At 44.7% G+C, this 20,380-nt stretch overlaps 3 protein-coding genes across 15 annotated transcripts in view; 1 reads left to right on the plus strand and 2 right to left on the minus strand.

Moving 5' to 3' along the window:
* The window catches only part of LOC119849376 (zinc finger protein 420-like), a 3,142,523-nt gene extending 3,132,122 nt beyond the window's left edge, over nt 1-10,401 (plus strand). For 2 of the 7 annotated variants that reach the window (XM_043503783.1, XM_043503772.1), the window contains 2 exons: nt 7,939-8,052; nt 8,408-10,401. In XM_043503783.1, coding sequence (XP_043359718.1) covers nt 7,939-8,052; nt 8,408-9,873 — 1,580 coding nt within the window. In that variant the 3' untranslated portion in view covers nt 9,874-10,401. The remainder of the gene's footprint in view (nt 1-7,938; nt 8,053-8,407) is intronic. The other 5 variants (XM_043503780.1, XM_043503774.1, XM_043503776.1 and 2 more) reach the window with 4 other exon arrangements.
* LOC119849403 (zinc finger protein 501-like) overlaps nt 1-20,380 on the minus strand; it is a 1,099,011-nt gene that overhangs the window by 977,031 nt on the left and 101,600 nt on the right. The gene's annotated exons all lie outside the window — the stretch shown is intronic.
* LOC119849388 (zinc finger protein OZF-like) overlaps nt 1-20,380 on the minus strand; it is an 875,044-nt gene that overhangs the window by 462,683 nt on the left and 391,981 nt on the right. The gene's annotated exons all lie outside the window — the stretch shown is intronic.

The following is a 20,380-nucleotide window of genomic DNA, read 5'->3' on the forward strand; positions in this document are numbered from 1 at the left end:
TAAGAATGTTAACTAGCACAGGGCCAAGAACCAATCCCTGTAGGAAACCACTAGAATACATCAGCTTGATCACAATTCCCCATTTAGAATTGCAGTTTGAGATCTCAGTTAGCCAGCTTTTAATCTATTTAATGTATGCTGTGTTTATTTTGTATCATTCTAATTGTTTACTCAAGATATTGTACTGAACCAAAGCAGATGTCTTACAGAAGTCTCAGGATAATACAATACTCTTAACTTTATCTGTTACCTGGGGTTTTCAGAAACTCCTTAACTATGTCACTCCAGGCAATCAGGAATAAATCAATGGGAACACAGCAATTCTTTTTGATCAATGAGTAATGCAAGTAAGCATGCTTATGTATAACACTGCATTTTATTAGATTTAAGCACACACAGACATAAGCAATAGGTTTAGAACATCCCAATTCTGGGATGGTATTGAGTAATCAGTGATGGGTCAGTACTGGCCAAATGCCTCCCTGCTGGGGAGTAAAGATGACAGCAAAGATTTCTCTCCAAGGATAGCTCCAGACGACTGCTCCAAAGTACACTATTATCTAAACATCTTATAGCTAACTTCTCCAAACAAACAAGTCATTGTGACTTCCACTGGCTCACCACTTCTCTTAACTTTCAATACACTTCTAATATCAGAGGGATCTACACTCAAGGTTTTCATCCACTTTTCTTTCATTCTCAGTTATTTACTTCTCTCCCCTCCTCCCATTTGGATTAGCAGAAAATGCCAGCTAGCTTTGACCGTGCCTCTAAAAGCCTGTTTTTCAAATTAAACACTTAACTATGTGGTGGTCTAATTTATTTATGTGGTGGCTAATGCACACAATATGGTTGCAATTAGCTTGATCACAATCTGGGGTAGATACACATTTGTTGCCCTCAAATCCAGGGCAACATATCAGCCAGTCTTTTGACCTCATCCAATAAAGATATCCAGTTAGTTTGATAGAATCTGTTTTCCCTAAACCTTTGTTGATTGGTACCAATTATATTATCATCCTTTAATTTTGGAAATAAAATCCAGTTTTGGTTGCTACATTGTCTTGCCCAGTATTGATGTCAGACTGACACTTGTAACTAGCTGGGTTGTCTTTTACACTTTTTAAATATCGTCACAGCATTAGCTTTATTCCAGTCTTCTGGAATGTCCTCAGTGTTCCAAGTGCCAATTAAAAAACCAACAACAGTTCACCACACTCCTCCACCAGGTCTTTTAAAATTCTTGGATACAAGTTCTGGACCTGCTGATCTAAACATGTCTAACTTTAATAGCTGCTGTATAATGTCCTTGTGAATTCTTGTTGGAATGGAAAGAGTGTCATCCTTCTACCTACATCTGTTTTTCCCCAAATCCAGGAAAGAAATACTTATTGAACACTTACCTCTTCTGCATTATTTTTGATAATTTTGCCATTTCCATCTAGTAGTTTACCACTACCATTGTTAGGGTTCATTTTGTACTTCTACTTTTCAAAACTTCCTTCTGATTTTCCTTGGCTCTGCTGGGAATAGATTTCTGTTTGCTTCCCTTGTACGTTATATAAATCAGAAGGTTGGAAATTTAGACACTTTCTGATTGACTTTTGGTCATATATTTTACTGAGAGGGTGTTGGGATTGCTTTCAGAGTAGCAGCCATGTTAGTCTGTATCCATAAAAAGAAAAGGAGGATTTCTGGAGGCTCCATCTCCTATACCAAGCTCTGGCTTGTAGGTGTGTGATAAATGTAAAGACCCTGCCTCCCTCTGTCAGCTGGGAGAGGGACAAAAGTTCTGTCTTTCTCCCCTCACCCGAGGCCTTCTGGCAGCTCTGAACAAGGTGGGGATGGGACTCTGAACATGAGCTCCTAGAGCTTCTATTTACATGGCCCTGCTCTCCTATGAATAGTGGGACTGAGTGGGGCAGCAGGTACTGAGCGGGGGGCTCTTGCTCTTTCAGGGGCCAGTGACCTTCGAGGAGGTGGCTGTGTATTTCACCAGGGAAGAGGGGGCTCTGCTGGACCCCGCTCAGAGAGCCCTCTACAGAGACGTCATGCAGGAGACCTATGAGACAGTGGCCTTGCTGGGTAAGAAGTCCTGTCCCCTTGGTTATTAGAAGGTGTCATCTCTGAAGAACCAGATTAGTAATTTTATACCTTTACTTATACTACTCCTGGGGGAATTGTGCCCAAAATTAAAATTCTGCACCAAGACATTAAAAATTCTGTGCACAATTTTAAAATTCTTCAAAATTCTGCATATTTGTCAAAATAATGCAATATAATCCAGCTAGTTTCAATTATTTTGGTAATTTATTTAAACTGCAATACAATGCATGGAGAATGGGACTGGGAAGCACTGGAGGAAATCACCAAACCCTATTGACCCTTTGCTTCTAATTATTAGCCAACAAGTATATGAAGCCCCATGCTCAGTGTTACATCATAGAACATGAATAATTTATACTGGCTACTGACCATCTCCAAAAGAGGAGAATAGAAAACAGTTCATGGAGCACATTTTGACAGGAGTTTTTTCAGTCCAAAAATTTAGACCAGTCCTAATCACTCACACACCAAAAGCATTTATAAGGCCATACTGTCCTTTAGAAGAAGGTTCCTTTGCACCACTCTGGCAATGTAAAGGAGCCTTAATATTTTACACCCGTTTTATACTCCTGGGGGAATTCACCAAGAACAATGGGAAGAATTCACTGAGCAGACAGGCTGCTACATTCTCCTCTGCCTGAGGCAACAGAGCCTGCCCCCACACCTACCTCTTCAGGAATACTTCAAGCCCCCTACTCCTCCATGCCAAGCATGCTGCAATAGTGAGTTTCTCACATACACACCCCTACCCAGCCCTCCACCCAAGGTGGTAATTTACTTCTCTACCAGCTGCTCTGGGTGCCCAGACTGACCTATCTGCACTGCCAGGGAGTAGGCACATGACTGCTCTTGCAGCTTCCCTTTGCTTCCTCATCAAAAGTCATTTTTCTGCAGGTAAGCAAAGAAATCTGGGTGTAGGGGCATGAATTCTGTGCACACTCACTGATGCAAATTCCCCCAGAAGTAATCAAACAAGTTTTGACAAGTTTCCTTGCCCACCCATTTTGGCCTCATCTCCCACCCACTAGTATAATTTTTTGGACATTTGCATTTTTTGGTTCTATCAGTCACTTTAAAATATCCTTACTGGATGCATTAAAATTACATTAACTGTAGCTTTCATGTCTTTGCCTCATTTTAAGAGGAAAAATATGCTGTCTGTACAATTCTGAATTAAGTTGAGTAAACAGGTGTATAACTCATGCATGGCTTGTGTGACAGTCAGATGAGCTCCTCTTTTGATAGGAGAGCGTATAATGTTGCCATTCAGGACCCCATGGGTGAAGGGAGAACAGAGCCATGGGAGTGAAGGAGAGGGCAGGGAGTAGATAATTCTGGAGTACCAGAACAGGGTGTGTCCAGGGTTAGAGCTAAGAAGCAGCAGGGAGGGATGAGGTAGTGAGAGACGAGGAGGGAACACAAGTTCCCAAGGTGCTGGGATGTGGTACCAGCTGAGAATAATGGGAAGAAGGGAAGGGGAGTGTGGATGAAGGGCACCTAGGAAGTGGGCTGGGTGGGTCAGTGGGAGAGAGGAGAGGTTTGGGGGAGGATGTAGAGCTTTGGGGGATCCCAGACCTTTAACCCCAAATCCCTACCCAAGCCTTGTTGCTTTAGAGCCTATACTAAAGTTTTATTTCTGTTCAGTTTCACTTCATTACACATTTTCCCCCCCCCATGTTATTTTAATTCCCTGCCATAGCAGGGCCCCTACCCAGGCACAAATGGGCACTTTGTTGATGATGTCACAGGGTGGTAGTGTAGCCTGTACAATTTTTACACCTATAACTTGCCCTTGTAGGTGGCTACTCAAAGTTAATTCTGCAGTTGAAATTTTGGTGCAATATAAAATAGCTATAATTGATATAATAAGCAAGGATCAATACGCATAACTATTAGAATAAGGTAAGTGTAGTAAAAAGGGTCCTGCATTGTTCATACTTATCTTGCATTGTGTATACTTACAATGTATGGACACTATTGTAAACAAGGATCAAATGGCAGGTAAGCCCAACAAAAGGGAGGTGCTGATTCAGTTTACACTGTCCCAGGGACCCAAAAAACCTGCAAAAATTGTAATTGGGTGAGGTATTTTATCCCCTTCCTTATGATAATAGTATGGATATATACCATGTGTCCTCCTTTACCCAGATTACAAGAATGTCCATAGCTGCCTCTGCCCATATGTGGTCTTTGGAAAGTCCATAATTAAGCATCAAGCATCAACACTCATGATTTACACCACTTAATAATTCCAATATATCAATGCAGTCCAACTGCTGAGATACTGCATAGCAACCTAATTGCTAAAGCCCACCCCAAACTTCCTTCTTTCAGGATCCTGTGGCGTATTGCACCTGTTTGTGGTAACTCAGTCTCTCAAAATGAGTGTAAAATCTGACCTGAGATTCTCTCCATAAGCCCATTCAGCTAAATCCCAGATTTTAGCATAACTCCTCCCACAAAGCCTCAGCTTAATAGAATAGGCCCTTAACTGTAGCAAGCTGAATAACCCATTTATGTTCACATCCTTGCCCTCCATACATGTTGCAAGCTAATAAGCCATTCTGATTATGTCATGTCATTTTACCTCTAGCTAGCATAACATTGCCCACAAGACTGGGTCATAGGTCATTAAATCAGGTCAGGGTCAATGGGAGTATGCTTGGGGAGAGTCTTGTTCTCCCGATCCACAGCAGCCACCACAAGCTGTCTGCCCTCCAGGCTCCTTGAATCTGTCTCACTCAAGGTCACATGGCCCAGTTCCCATTCCTTACATTCTCCTTTTCCAGAAGGATTACAGGCTGTTGCTTCTGAATGCAAGTGTTTAATTCCCCAACCTTCTCCACACACTTGTAGAGTTTAATTCTTCCTCCCCTTACACCTAAGGTCACTAGATTTCCTAATTCCCCAAAAGGTGCTTTTGTGATGTCACAGTTCCAGGGTAATGTAATGTAATGGGTCAGCACCCACTTCTCACAAGTGCCCCCTCTAGTTTGGTGCATCCAGTCTTTAAACCAGTCTCAGACCTGCCATGAAGCCATACCCCCAGGACTTCTTCCCAGGAGGCAATGGTTTTGCTCTCTTAGTCTCTTTTGGCCCAAGTCTTCAGGTGGGCCTCCTGACAGTTCAGTACCTTTCTGGGGCTTTACTGATGTCCAATCGTAGGCCCTTCCCCAGTGGCCTATTTTGGGGAGACCCAGGCCCACCCACTACTCTGGGTCTCAGCCTTCACCAATGTCTTACCCTTGTCTCAGGATTCTTCTTAGCTCAGACCCAGTGGCCGGCCGGCCGGTCTCTCCTAGCTCTGGACCATCCATTGTGCCATCAGGCAGCCATACTCCTCCAAGGAATTGCACCATCTCTGCAGCTGTAGCTCCTTTATATGGGGCCCTCCTGGGCTCTGATTGGCTGCTTCCTCTGCAGCCACTCTAGCCTGCTTGGAGGACCATTCCACTGCTCCTGGGATGAGTGTGTCAGGACCCTGAGGCCTCCAGCAGGGGCCAGTCCACACCATCACAGGTAGCGACACATTTCACCTGCCTCCATGGTCGGCTCAAGGAACGCCCTCTCGGGTATCAGGCCTCCAGCCAGCCCCTCTCTATGGGTAGGGACCCACATGCCTTACCTTTTTGACCAAGGTTTGAGGATTGCAGCTTGTCCTCCACGGTGTTCACTGGACTAAGCTCCAGCTCCTGTGCTTTGCTTTCTCTCCCAGGGCTGTGAGCTGTGTGTGTGTGATAGAGGTGGGAATTTGGTAATATTTCTATGACTCCAATACACACCTCAGTTTCCCTCTGTGATTGGTATTTCTATGAATATAAAGAGCAGGAGACATCAGATTTTTTTTTCATGTAACTGTCATGGGGTGATATTAATGGGTCATTAGGGCTCTACCGAGATCACGGTCGATTTTGGTCAATTTCTCGGTCAGAGGATTTTAAATTTCTGAGTTGCAGACGCTTAAATCTGAAATTTCAAAGTGTTCTAACCGGGGGGTGGAGTCCCAACCTAAAAGGGGATTATGGAGGATGGGGTCGGGGGTGGGATCACAAGGCTATTATATGGGGAGGTGCGGTATTGCCACCCTTACTTCTGCCCTGAGGCAGGTGGTGGAGCTGCCTTTATAGCTGGGTGGCCAGAGGCCAGGGGCTGCTGGCTGTGTGTCCAGTGTTGAAGGCAGCACTGCCACAAGCATCAGAGCAGAAGTAAGAGGGGCATGACATGGGTGGGGTCCTCACTTTTGGAGAGGTCAGGGCCAGCCTTATGGGGGGGGCAACATGAACGATCACCTATAGTGCCGTGGTTGGGGGGGGTGGGAGTTTCCAGGGTAACTTCCTCCCGTACACAGCCAGCCCGAGGCCTCTTTAAGCCCTGAGTGCCATGGGGCCTGGATCCTGGGAGGGGCAGGGCTGGAGGCACCCTGACCGAGAGCACCTACTACACGTTGAGCGCCAACTGCTGGTCCTGGCTGGGCTATTGAGGGATGAGTCTTCCTCTTCCCCCGCAGGGGCTGCTCCCGGGGCTGGGTCAGACCCACCTCCAAGAACCTCCCACGGCTGCCGGAAGCTCTGCAGCGGCTCCCAGCAGTGCTGAAATAATGGTATTGTATTGCCTCCTTTACTTCTGTGCTACTGCTGGCTGCAGCACTGCCTTCAGCGCTGGGTGGCCAGCAGACGTACAGTTGGAAATACTGCACGACACCCCCTACAATAGGCTTGCAACCCACCCACCCGCCCCCACACACACACACAATTCCCTTTCGGTTGGGACTCCCAGTTTGAGAAACGCTGGTCTCCCCTCTGAACTCTAAATAGTAAAGGGTAAAAATACACAAAAGACCACATTTCATGGGGGAGACCAGATTTCATGCTCCATGACACATTTTTCACAGCTATGAATTTGGTGGGGCTCTAGTCATTAAGGACCGTCTGGGACCAACCCACATCAATAGAATATCCATCAGAGACAAGGGAATAATTGTCACCTGTCCATGAGAGGATCTCCGCTTGGTTGAGTGAAGCATACATGGACTCGTTATGTTTTGGGGAGCAGGAAGAACTGAGCTCGCAGACACAGGGAGCTCTGCCAGAGGGAAGACAAATGGACAGGCACAGTGAAAGGAAACCAAACCTTCTTCTACAGCAGCATGGCTCAAGGGCATTGGCCAGCATGGACTATATTGTCTTCTTCGCTTCCCTGTGCTAATCCAAGAACTTTCCAATGCTGTGTTTTGGCTGACTAATAAACCCCACTATGGTTTGAAAATCTGCCCAGTGTCACAGCAAAAACTTGCTGAGGTGCATTGCCAGCAAGTCTCAACAGCAGTCAGTCCCCAGCCTCTGCCCTGTGCCCTGGGGAGGAGTCATTTGTCTCCAGGTAGAAATACAGAGAGGGGACGTGATCCTGTGTGCTCTGCCCACAGATCATCTGTGCACCCAGCCTCTGCCCTGGGGATGAGTCAGGTGTCTCCAGGTAGAAATCTGTTCACTCTGCTGGTGGGTTCTAAGTCTTCCCCCATTCTGTGTCTGTCTTGTCTATTTAGATTGTAAATCTAATTGTAAATCTAATCTTCAGGGCATGGGCCATCTACTGTTCTCTGTTTGTACTTTGCCTAGCACAATGGGGACCCACTGTTAGTTGCTCCTTAGGCACTAAGGTAATGACTATGATTTATACTAATAATAACAACTCTCCTGCCACTTTGAGCCAAGGAAGCTGGCCTTGGGATGTTACTGCTTAAAAATGAGCTGGGGTTAAAACCATGGAATATTCTTTGTGACAAGAATTCCCACAAATTCCACTGACCTCCCTTCTTTTCTTTCCCTGAAATAGGGTTTCCAGTTTCCAAACCTGATGTGATCTCGCAGCTGGAACGAGGGGAAGAGCCATGGGTCCCAGACCTCCGGGGCTCTGAGAAAGAAGTGCTCCCAAGAGCTGCCTGCACAGGTGAGGAATTGGTGAAACCAACTCAAAAACTGTTTGGGAATGCAGGAAACATTTGGGATACCCTAAAAGACCCTGTGAGCTCTCCAAGTTCATGATTGTTCCCTGCAGATGAGGAATCATTATGGCAGAGGTCAGTCATGGTTTTCCAGCTATTCTGACTGACAACTGGCAGAAGATCCCTCCCCAATCTCACTTTCCCCTGAGTGTTCGGGTGAGATGCGGACCCAGAAATGGACCTCTCTCCTTCAATGAAGGGTTTTGGGAAAATCAGCTCCTGATAGATTTGACCTCTCCAGCTTATATTTTTGTTTGTTTCACAATTGTTTCACATTCTCTGAGATTTCCTTTCTCTCTGGCACAGGGAGTGACCTATGTCTGGATTCTCTCTGTCTCCCATCAGGTGATGGGATGGTGAATGAGAAGGAGGAGGAGAAACCCCAACAAGAAGATGCTGAGCAAGTAGAACCCCATGGAACGTTATCAGGAAGATCCAAAGGGAATGTTTCCGGGAGTTGTGCATTTCCAGAAAAATCAAAAGCCTGTGAGACTCAGCACAGGCCAGAGAAAAACTTTAGTAGCCACTCAGACCTTATTACACATGAGAGAAGCCACTTGGAAGAGACACACTACACGTGCCAGGAGTGTGGGAAAAGCTTCAATGTCAGCTCGGACCTTTTCACACATCAGAGAATGCACAGAGAAGAGAGACCTTACACGTGCTCTGAGTGCGGGAAAAGCTTTAGTCAGAGCTCCGCCCTTATCACACATTGGAGAATCCACACGGGAGAGACGCCTTACACCTGCTCGGAGTGTGGGAAAAGCTTCAATCAGAGCTCGCACCTTATCACACACAGGAGAATTCACACGGGAGAGACGCCCTACAGATGCTCGGAGTGCGGGAAAAGCTTCAGTCAGAGCTCTGCCCTGATCACACATCAGAGAATCCACACGGGAGAGATGCCCTACACGTGCTCTGAGTGCGGGAAAAGCTTCAATCGTAGCTCAGCCCTTATTAGACATCGGAGAATCCATACGGGAGAGATGCCCTACACCTGCCCTGAGTGTGGGAAGAGCTTTGGTCATAACTCAGCCCTTATCACACATCGGAGAACCCATACCGGAGAGATGCCTTACACATGCTCTGAGTGTGGGAAAAGCTTCAGTCAGAGTGCGAACCTTATTAGGCATCGACGAATCCACACGGGAGAGACTCCGTACACCTGCCCGGAGTGCGGGAAAAGCTTCAATCAGCGCTCAGCCCTCACCACACATCAGAGAATCCACACGGGAGAGATGCCCTACACGTGCCCTGAGTGCGGGAAACGCTTCAGTTATAGCTCAGCCCTCATCACACATCAGAGAATCCACACGGGCGAGACGCCCTACACATGCCCTGAGTGCGGGAAAAGCTTCAATCGAAGCTCAAACCTTATCACACATCAGAGAATCCACACCGGCATGTCATCCTACAGATGTTCTGAGTGTGGGAAAAGCTTCAGCCATAGCTCAGCCCTTATTAGACACCGGAGAATCCACACCGGCGAGACGCCCTACACGTGCTCTGAGTGCGGCAAAAGCTTCAATCAGAGCTCAAACCTTATCACACACTGGCGAATCCACACAGGAGAGACGCCTTATACGTGCTCGGTGTGCGGGAAAAGCTTCAGTCACAGCTCAGCCCTTATCACACATCAGAGAATCCACACGGGAGAGATGCCCTACACCTGCTCTGAGTGTGGGAAAAGCTTTAGTCAGGGCTCAGCACTTACTAGACATCAGAAAAGCCACATGACACAGTACTATAACAAATGCCTCGACTAGGGCTGGTCAAAGATTTTTTTTTTTTAATATCATATTTGCTAGTTCCCACATCGTGATCTGTGCACCATCTTCACGGTGGTCTCGCAGCTCCCCCAGATGAGTTGCCTCCTCCTGCCTTTTGCAGCTCACCCTTCTTTGGGATCAGTCCTGTGATTCTTTTCTATCAACTCCTTTCCTTTTGAGTTGTAGGAGTGTTTCTCTTTCCTGCCAAGAATGTCCATCAGCCCCAGGAGATGCGGCTGGGATGGGGGGTTTGATCCGAACAAGCTACACTGAGGCAAAAACTACCTGTGCCTTACATCCACTAGGGCTGTACATGGCGTTGGCTGCTCAAGTGAGTGATCTTGGTGTAAAAAGACAATTATAGTTGTAGAGCAGATGCAGTCCAGGTGCAGTGTTTGGCATTAGCTTTCCCCTTGACCTGACCTAAACTCCATCACTTTTCCTAGTCTAAACAAACCCTGAGCATCACGGTTATACTGTTTCCCCATTTCAAAGCAATTGTTACTCATTTATTTCTCCTTTTGGGGGCAAATTGTCTCCTTCCCAGTTGCTCTGATGTTGCTTCGGGTTCTGTTGGAGAGCAGATATCTTTTCTACCATTTTCCTCATTTGAAATATATTGAACTATAATAAAGAGCAGGAACAGAACTAGGGGAAAATATAGATTCATAGATACTAAGGTCAGAAGGGACCACTCTGATCATCTAGTCCGACCTCCTGCACAGCACAGGCCACAGAATGTCACCCACCACTCCTATGAAAAACCTCACCCATGTCTGAGCTATTGAAGTCCTCAAATCATGGTTCAAAACTTCAAGGAGCAGAGAAGCCTCCCTCCAGTCAACCATGCCCCATGCTACAGAGGAAGGCAAAAAAAACCTCCAGGGCCTCTCCAATCTGCCCTGGAGGAAAACTCCCTCCCGACCCCAAACATGGCAATCAGCCAAACCCTGAGCACATGGGCAAGATTCACCAGCCAGATACCCAGGAAAGAGTTTTCTATAGTAAATCAGATCCCATCCATCTAATATCCCATCTCAGGGGATTTGGCCTATTTACCCTGAATATTTAAAGATCAGTTACTTACCAAAATCCCATTATCCCATCATACCATCTCCTCCATAAACTTATCGAGTAGAATCTTAAAACCAGATAGATCTTTTGCCCCCACTGCTTCCCTTGGAAGGTTATTCCAAAACTTCACTCCTCTGATGGTTAAAAACCTTCGTCTGATTTCAAGTCTAAACTTCCTGGTGGCCAGTTTATACCCATTTGTTCTTGTGTCCACATTGGTGCTGAGCTTAAATAATTCCTCTCCCTCTCCTATATTTATCCCTCTGATATATTTATAGAGAGCAATCATATCTCCCCTCAACCTTCTTTTAGTTAGGCTAAACAAGCCAAGCTCCTTAAGTCTCCTTTCATAAGACAAGTTTTCCATTCCTCGGATCATCCTAGTAGCCCTTCTCTGTACCTGCTCCAGTTTGAATTCATCCTTTTTAAACATGGGAGACCAGAACTGCACACAGTATTCTAGGTGAGGTCTCACCAGTGCCTTGTATAACGGTACTAAAACCTCCTTATCCCTACTGGAAATGCCTCTCCTGATGCATCCCAAAACCGCATTAGCTTTTTTCACAGCCATATCACATTGGCAGCTCATAGTCATCCTATGATCAACCAATACTCCAAGGTCCTTCTCCTCTTCCGTTACTTCTAATTCATGCATCCCCAACTTATAACTAAAATTCTTGTTATTAATCCCTAAATGCATAACCTTACACTTCTCACTATTAAATTTCATCCTATTACTATTACTCCAGTTTACAAGGTCATCCAGATCCTCCTGTATAATATCCCGATCCTTCTCCGAATTGGCAATACCTCCCAGCTTTGTATCATCTGCAAACTTTATTAGCACACTCCCACTTTTTGTGCCAAGGTCAGTAACAAAAAGATTAAATAAGATTGGTCCCAAAACCGATCCCTGATATCCCCAAATATCATTGACCCTCTGAATCAGAGGGATTCCCTGCTTCCCCCTCACTATCACTATGCTCCCTCAGCCCAGTAGCTTTAGCTTTTGTGTCAACCACAATAGAGTTTATCCTCCCCATACGCTATCTCCCCACCTCCCATGCCACATGATGCAGTGTTCCCTGCGCTCTGTGCTTGGAACCACACTTTGATTCTCAATCAGTCTTGGGGCTGGGGATTCAAGTGTCACAGAGCTGGAGGGGAAATTTGAATGGATCCCAAACACAGGGTATTCATTCTATCCCTGTTTCTATCTATTTGCAAAGCTGCTTCTGACCTTTTTCCTGCTGATCTGGGAGTTTTGTTTACAGACGGGAAGGTTGGCTGTTTTTTCCCTGTTATGATGACGTGAAATGTCTTGTAAATAACATGATTTAATAATAATAATAAGGTGATGTTGCATGAAGAAGATTTGAATACATCAGAGGAAAATGCAGTGCAAGATTCTGTTCTTATTTTGAGTCATCGTATGTAACCTGCTCTGGAATTTCATTTTATATGAAATGGAAAGTGTCTTAAATACTCCTGGAGGAATTCTGCACCACTGTACATGTGCAAACAGAATTCCCACGGGCATATCTTATGCTCCTCAGTGTTGCAGGTTTCTCTCTCTTTCCTGAATGCCATTTGGTTACATAATTGCCTATTCATTTTATTTGGAAGCATGTCACTCAGATTTGCTTGGGACTTTGAGACAAAAGACCATTTGCTAAAACAGTAATTTCTTCTTATGTTTTTTTCTTTCCCTCACCCCTCTGTGATGCCCTGGGGGAAGTTCAAGTGCAATTAGGTCATCAGGAGCGAATACTGCACTCCGTTGGACATGCTACCAGTAGCACTTTTAATTTCCATTCTGAAATGGTGAAAAACAGCAAATCACTAATTGTGGAAATAACTGTATACAATCACACTGTTGTTCAATTGGTTAAGTCAATATTTTTTCTAAAGGGCTGGGAAGAGTATTCCCTAGTAAGTGACTTGTAACTAAGCGAAATACACATGCATTTGGCTCCCAAAGTAGTGGTGGCCCAGACCCTGCAAGAGGTTGCTCCTGAAGATATCTTCTTCTTAATCAGGTGAATTTTGCCTATTATTTTGGAAATGCAATACCTATCTAGGTAGAAAGAGATAAAATGGATGATATTTCAGTTGAGCTCCCCATGGGATATATGGCAAATGTATAGAAAATTAAATCCATGTTGAATGTGATATAGCTACAGAAAGGCTCCTTTTTTAATAGATACCTGACATTTGGTGTCTTCCAGGAATTCTGAGCCACACCTAACTTAAATCCGTGCCATCAGATTAAAGAAAGAAATGGGCATATTTGGGGGAGTTATACCTCACTATTTCAACTTTACATGCAGTGTTGATCACAGTGAGCATGATTTTGAAGTCAAAACAGGAGTACGTCAGGGGTGTATCATGTCTGCAATCCTCTTCAACATTGCCATCGAGTGGGTAATGTGGTGTACAACAGAAGACATGCCAAAAGGCATTAACCTTCTCATCCCTTGAAGACCAGGACTTCACAGATGATCTTGCTCTCCTATCACATACCCAACACCATATACAGGAAAAAACAATTTGGCTCAACACATTCAGCCAGGAAATTGGACTGAAAATTAACCACAATAAGATGGATATCATGACCTTTAATATTGCTTCACCAGCACCAGTACGGATAGAGGATCATGTTCTCACCAATGTAGAAACATTCACATATTTGGGCAGCACCATCAGGCAAGACCGTGGTGCAAGCCAGGACATCTGGAACAAAATCACTAAAGCCAGGAACACATTCAGGAGCTTAAATACAGTCTGGAAATTATCAAAATACAACACCAAAACCAAACTCCATATTTATCAGAGCTGCGTACTTTCAACATTACTTTATAGTGCAGAATGCAGGGGAATGAGAAAGTATGACATGTCCAAACTGTCTTCATTCCAAACCACCTGCCTCAGAAAAATCCTCCATGTCTTTTGGCCTTGAACAATCTCAAACCAAGATCTATTGACACAGTGCAGCCAAGAGGATCTGAGCACCATCATTCCCAGGAGGCACTGGAGATAGATTGGCCCATGTGCTTTGGAAGGAAACTGATTCCATCACCAGAATAGCAATAAGATGGACACCTAATGCAAGTGAGAATGAGGCTGCCCAAAAACAACATGGCGAAGAGCTGTGGAAGTTGAACTGAAAAACCTGGGGCACAACTAGGGAAATATTAAAAGACTTGCCAGAAACAGACAGGAGTGGAGGAGCTTCCTTTGGAGCTATTCCATGCCTATGGGTCCCAATCTGGCTGCCTGGTTGGACAAGAAGCACTTCCATGCTGGGCAAATGATGGTAGCCAATGAGGGAATGTATCAGATTCCCAGTTCAGACTGCAGGATACATGAATGCTAAGTCCAGAATCTGTGGTTTGGTCTCTTAGTTTTGCTATTGAGTCTAATGCATTTGTATCATTTCTTCTCCTGATGCTACTTTGAAAGATTAGAAAATATGAAAATAGAGCACAGGTGGTTTTTCCTCATGATGCAGCCTTCCCATGTAGTGTGAGACCCCTTCCACCCACACTTATGGGAGAAGACCCAGGGAGAAATGAACTCACAGAAATGGAAGGCTCCTAGGTTATTGTAGAATGTGACTTCACACAAAGCTCACTAGGTGGAAATGGCAATTAAGAGAAAACTGCCCTATAGGTTTATATTTTGTAATCGTTGAATAAGTTGTTACCAGCGACAATGAAATTAAACATGAAGTTAATTAGTGTAAAGTAAGAGGCAGTTTATGTGATAACCTGAATTATATTGTAACACTCAAAGTTTTCTTCTAGTTCTCTCCCTGCCCCCTCCTCCTACATAAGAAATGGTGGCTAATCCTGAAATTAAAACCTCATTCCAAAGGAATTAGAATGGGGGAATATGTGAGAGAAATAGTATGTACAAGAATAGAGACGCAGTATAGACTGTAATTATTTATTTTTCAAATGGAATTTATTTTGATAAGCTTTAAAATAAATCTTCTGTTGAGAGCAAAATTACTTGAGACAAGATGTATAACTTTTTACTCCATTGATATAACAACCACAGAGTTCCCCAGGTCTCCTGTTTGCAAAACAAGGATGTCCCTTTGGGTAGATGTCAAAATTTAAAATGGTGATGGATGCATGATGATAGCTTTTCGTGGTTGGTTGGTTTGGTTTGTTTTTTTAATTTTGTTTTTGTTCTGTTTTTGCAACCAGTTATTTTTATGGGTGCTGAGGAGACCAGCTGTTAGAGCACAGCTGTTTAACCCTCAGGCCTGGCTCTGGAAACCTCCCTGGAATGGGTCTTGTGTTTCTTTCATGTTTGATATAGTTGGGGTTCACATGTGCACACTTCATGCGGTTCACAACAATGGATACTTGGAGAAACCTGCTGGGTGAAGCGGGCCTTTTCCAAACTGACATTGGCCCAAAGCCTGCCTCACTTCAGCTGGATTGGGACACATCTGTATCGAAGGAGGGATTCACACCTGATTTGCCCAGAGACCTCGGAGAAAGTGTGGTAAGGTGGGGTAAGCTGGAATCGACAATAATAAAGTTTAAAGGTAAGGGTGGAAGTTCATCACCTTTCAGCTCATTCCCTCTGAAACATCTGGCACGGGTCACTCTCAGGCAGCGTTAGATGGACCGTTCGTCTGACACAGTATAGCCAGTCTTATATTCTTATATTATGTAAGCCTCCTAAAAGAGGAGGATCCCAGGACTGCTCCCTTCTGAGGAATGAAGCATATCGACAGGCTATGCAACTTTCACTAATCTCCCTGTACCGGAAAAAGCCTACTAGCCCAAAGTGCTGGACCATCTATGTCATAATTGGTATGACTGGAGGTGGCTAGGGTAGCCCACACTGAAAATCCCACGGTTAGGGCAGGATGCAAAAGGAGAGCAGATTCTCCCAGAACTGGCAGTTAAAACTGTACTTAGATTCACCAACCAGTCACAAACTGATCCCCCACACTGGCTATCAAGAAGCTTAAAGAAAAAAAGAAAACCACTCCCTTTATTGCACTCTAGTTTTCTGACTCCCAATCAGCACCTAGGTCCAGTAGAGTGAGAAGTTATTTAAAAACTCTGCTCACTATACAAAATGTTCTTCTGATTCCCAAAGGGCCAATCACATTACCCGTTCAGTACCCAAAATACCATACTGCCAGCCAATCCTTTAGTATCTAAAATAAAAGGTTTATTAGAAAAGGAAAGGGAGTCTTTAATTGGTCAAAGCAATCAGATACATACATATCACTTCAGAATCCATATATCAAGTTCTTAGCAGCATTGGTGAGTTTGCTGGCTTCTAGAGTCCTTCTGGAACACATCCACAGCTTGGATGGGTCTATCAGTCCTTTGTTCAGAGCTTCAGTTTGTAGATAAGTTGCTCCAGAGGTAAGAAGCAGGATTGAAGACAAAATGGAGAAGACACAGCAGCCTTTTATATCCTTTGCCATGTGGCTTGTACATTGTGTGTCCCAAACATAAGCTCACAGTACAAGGGCAAGGAAAAGCACTTGGAGTCCCTCGTCCATAGATATGGCCCTACGTGTCCTGCTGCCTCATAGGTGTAACCCCTGCCTTCTCTCAATGGGCTCTTTGTCTTTGATGGGCCATTCAGCAGGCTAGTTAGTGCTGATGCCCATCTGTCTGGGGTTGTCACCCAGAAACAGCAGAAGTTTGATATACAGATATGCCACACATATTTATAACTCACAATACAAAGATGATACATTCACATGTGAGGGAAAATTAACAGGACATAAAACTCAGGTCAAGGCCCCGACTTTGGTCAAGCCTGCCTGCAGGCCGTAAACTGAGATCCTGCTTGCTTATGTGCATCAAGAGGTAGGAGAAGTCACAGTGGAAAGTCCCCAGAATGGAACAATAGTTTTCTGTGCAGAAAAGGCATGAAGGGGCAAGATGGAAAAGTCCCCAGAGAGAACAAATTTGCAATAGTCAAGCTTATGAAATATATAACCGCAAGAGTTGTGTTAGGAAGGTCGCTGAGCGCAAAAGACCAGACAGTGAATAACAGGACGGGCCTAGTGGGGGAGACGCTTGTTGCTTTTGACCAGTGTTAATTTTGCAGTGTATTCTAAATAAGGTAATTAATATGGAAGTATGTGTAATTTGTTTGTGGTTTTAAGCTTTAAAAAGCTGTGTGTGCTTTGCATCGGGGGGCAGCTACTCAGAGCTGTTACCCCCTGGGCTTGTAATCAATAAAGGAGCCTCAGGCTTGTGCTGATCCAAACAAAACATGTGGTTAATTGTCCACCAAACATATAAACATTATTATCATATTTAGCCAATTATAAGTTTCCCACCAATACTTTACATGGTGTATCTTGTAAGATTCATTGCAAGTTTGTAATATTGGTATCAATGTGATACATAGATACTCATATTCCATATAATGGCACACCTGGTTCCTTAACTGCAGCTAAAGGTCCTGCTCCATGTGAACCCAAAGACTGAGAGCTGCAGAGATCCAACCCCTTGTAATCTTTGTTCTTTTTTGTTCATTTTTTATTAACTTGTAGACCTCCCAGCCTTTCTATTAGATTGGCTCAGTGGATGTGAGTGTGTGAACACTTCTGAAAGCCACACAGGGACGATGCTAGGAAGAATGGTTTCCCAAATCTTAATAGCCTTTAAACTCTGCCCTATGAACTCACTGAATACATGCTCCTCACCCATGGCAGCTTTCCAAAGAATTGGAAATTGTTGAGTGAGAGCTGTTTGAACTTCTCTTCCTAAATCTCAATAAGATCCATGTCTGTGTTGGAGGGCGAGGGCGAGGAGATGTATTAGCCACACAATGTTCCCTCTAATTTTTTCCATCCATGTGTGGAATGAGGATGTGCACCACCACCACCCACCACTACAGACAAAAAAATCTATGACAGGTTTCAGAGTAGCAGCTGTGTTAGTCTGTATGCGCAAAAAGAAAAGGAGGACTTGTGGCACCTTAGAGACTAACAAATTTATTTGAGCATAAGCTTTCGTGGGCTACAGCTCACTTCATTGGATGCATGCAGTGGAAAATACAGTGGAGAGATTTATATACACAGAGAACATGAAACAATGGGTGTTACCATACATACTGTAACGAGAGTGATCAGTTAAGGTGAGCGATTACCAGCAAGAGCGAGAGAGAGGAAAAAAGATGAGGAGTGGATGTGTCATTACACAAAGTAAAACTATTTCCCTGTGTTTATTTTTCCCCCTACCGTTCCTCACTCGTTCTTGTCAACTGCTGGAAATGGCCCATCTTGATTATCACTACGAAAGTTTTTTTTTTTTCTCTCCTGCGGTAATAGCTCACCTTAACTGATCACTCCCGTTATAGGTTCTTGGATTTGCCTGGCAGCCAGGAGGGGTGGCTCCCAAGAAATGTATTGCACTGCTTCGGGTGGAACTGGATTAGAAGTTGGAGTGCTGGATGCTACTAACATAGAGATATTGGCAAACAAAGGAAGTTAAGTTCATGAAGTAAATCATAACCCTTATGAGAATATATGTTTCTTCATTTTATAGCAATTAGGGGATGTGATTTTGAATGTCATGTACACCAAATTTAAATATAGTCAGTTAAAAGTGTCTTATACTTTGTATTCAATTGTAACACCTGTGTCCCTTAGAATGGATTTAACTGCTTTACAAACGTTGCTTCTACACGCTGATTTAAAGAACCAGCTAGATACTGCAAAACAGGAAGGGCACAGAGTCATGGTTACCATGCATCATAATGTCAATGAAATTCAGTGGGTATTTGCAAGACTTGTCCAAGATCTGTCGCACCACTGGCGGGAAGTGTTATTGGGATCATCCCCCAGTGGCACAGGCATGCTGAATTTGGCCCTACACCCCATCATAGTAATCTTGGGGTGCCAAATAGTAATGGTTTTTGTTACCAGCCTGATGACATGCTGGACCTGGCACAAAATCCGGCAATGGCAAGTCCCCTGACAGATGAGTCAGTGGTTACTGCCACCAGCACTCATACCCCTGGAAAAGGAACAGATAGCTCAGTGGTTTGAGCATTAGCTTGCTAAGCCCAGGGTTGTGAGTTCAATCCCTGAGGGGGCCATTTGGGGCAAAAATTGGGGATTGGTCCTGCTTTGAGCAGGGGGTTGGACTAGATGATCTCCCGAGGTCCCTTCCAACCCTGATATTCTATGATTCTATGATTCTATATCCTACTTGTCTCCCCTCCTTCAAATGGGAAAGGAGGCTGAAGCAATCGCTTGTCAATTGCTATACAGGTGTGCTAAGTATGGGATGCCGACAAAAAGACAATTTGCTCAGTCTAGGCTGAGAGCCTTGAGCTTTTGTTGGATCTCAGCTAGGTGCATCCACAAAAGATGTGGCAGCAACCTCATGTGACAGGTGACCTTTAAGGAGGGGAACTATATGGGGAGATTTTGGCAAACCAGTAAAGTGCCTGAAACCGCTATTGCTTAATGCTAAAAGCAGCAAAGTCAGCAGGCCATAAATTGGCCATGCAGCAGCCTCAACTTAACCAAGGCAGGAGGGGAGGGGGTTTTGGGTGCCACAGAAAGGGCAGCTTGACCCCACGACCTTCCTAATAAGAATTGTGTTCAAGTTGCTGATACATGCATTTTAGGGACCTCAAGGCTGCAAACTCTGGGGGAAAAAACACATCTGGTTAATCAATAATCATAAGGAAACCTCTTGCTTGACCACTGAAACTGCTTGCTTATAATTGTATTACTAATATATAAATAAGGGGGGGGAAGTTTGAGGGCTGATCTCTCTCTCCCTCTGGATGCATCTTGTGTTCCCCACCAGCAGACGGGCTGCCGCTGTGCCACTCGAGAGTCACACTCAGCTTCAGTAATTATTCAGGGTTGGGGGGTGTTTTCCTAACCTCTTGCAGAAATCTGTAAGTGCTTGAGACTAAGTAAAGTTTAGCTTTAAGTGAAAGCACTCTTGTGTTGTCCTGTTTGTACCAGCCATCTATTGGTCGGAGGGCCGTGTATCCCCTGATTTATTTCCTGACACCACCTCAGACAGAGTAAAGGTTACCAAGAGATTTGGGTTGAAAGAACCCTGGGTAACAGCTTGTATAAGGGGATTGTTAGCCCCTTACTAAAATGTACTGGGGTTTTTTGGTTGGCTAGTTCCCAGTACCAAAAGAACGGGGAAGGGTCAATGGGAAATCAGGACCCTGAGACTGACAGTCCCCAAGGGCAATGGGGAGAAGCCAAAGCTCCAAGATAGCCTGACTGACAGGGCAGGCAGACTAATGAGGGAGTCACCAGGCCAGGGGGTCCCATCCTCCATGTGAGCTGGAACTACCTGGGCCAAAGTGGGGCTGAGGTAAGGAGAGAGCAGGAGCCCAAGAAGAGCAGGGGAGCAGAGCTGTGCCAGTGTAGTGCAAGAAACTGCTACCTGTAGGA

The sequence above is a fragment of the Dermochelys coriacea genome, chromosome 28 (genome assembly GCF_009764565.3).
Source record: "Dermochelys coriacea isolate rDerCor1 chromosome 28, rDerCor1.pri.v4, whole genome shotgun sequence".
NCBI lineage: Eukaryota > Metazoa > Chordata > Testudines > Dermochelyidae > Dermochelys > Dermochelys coriacea.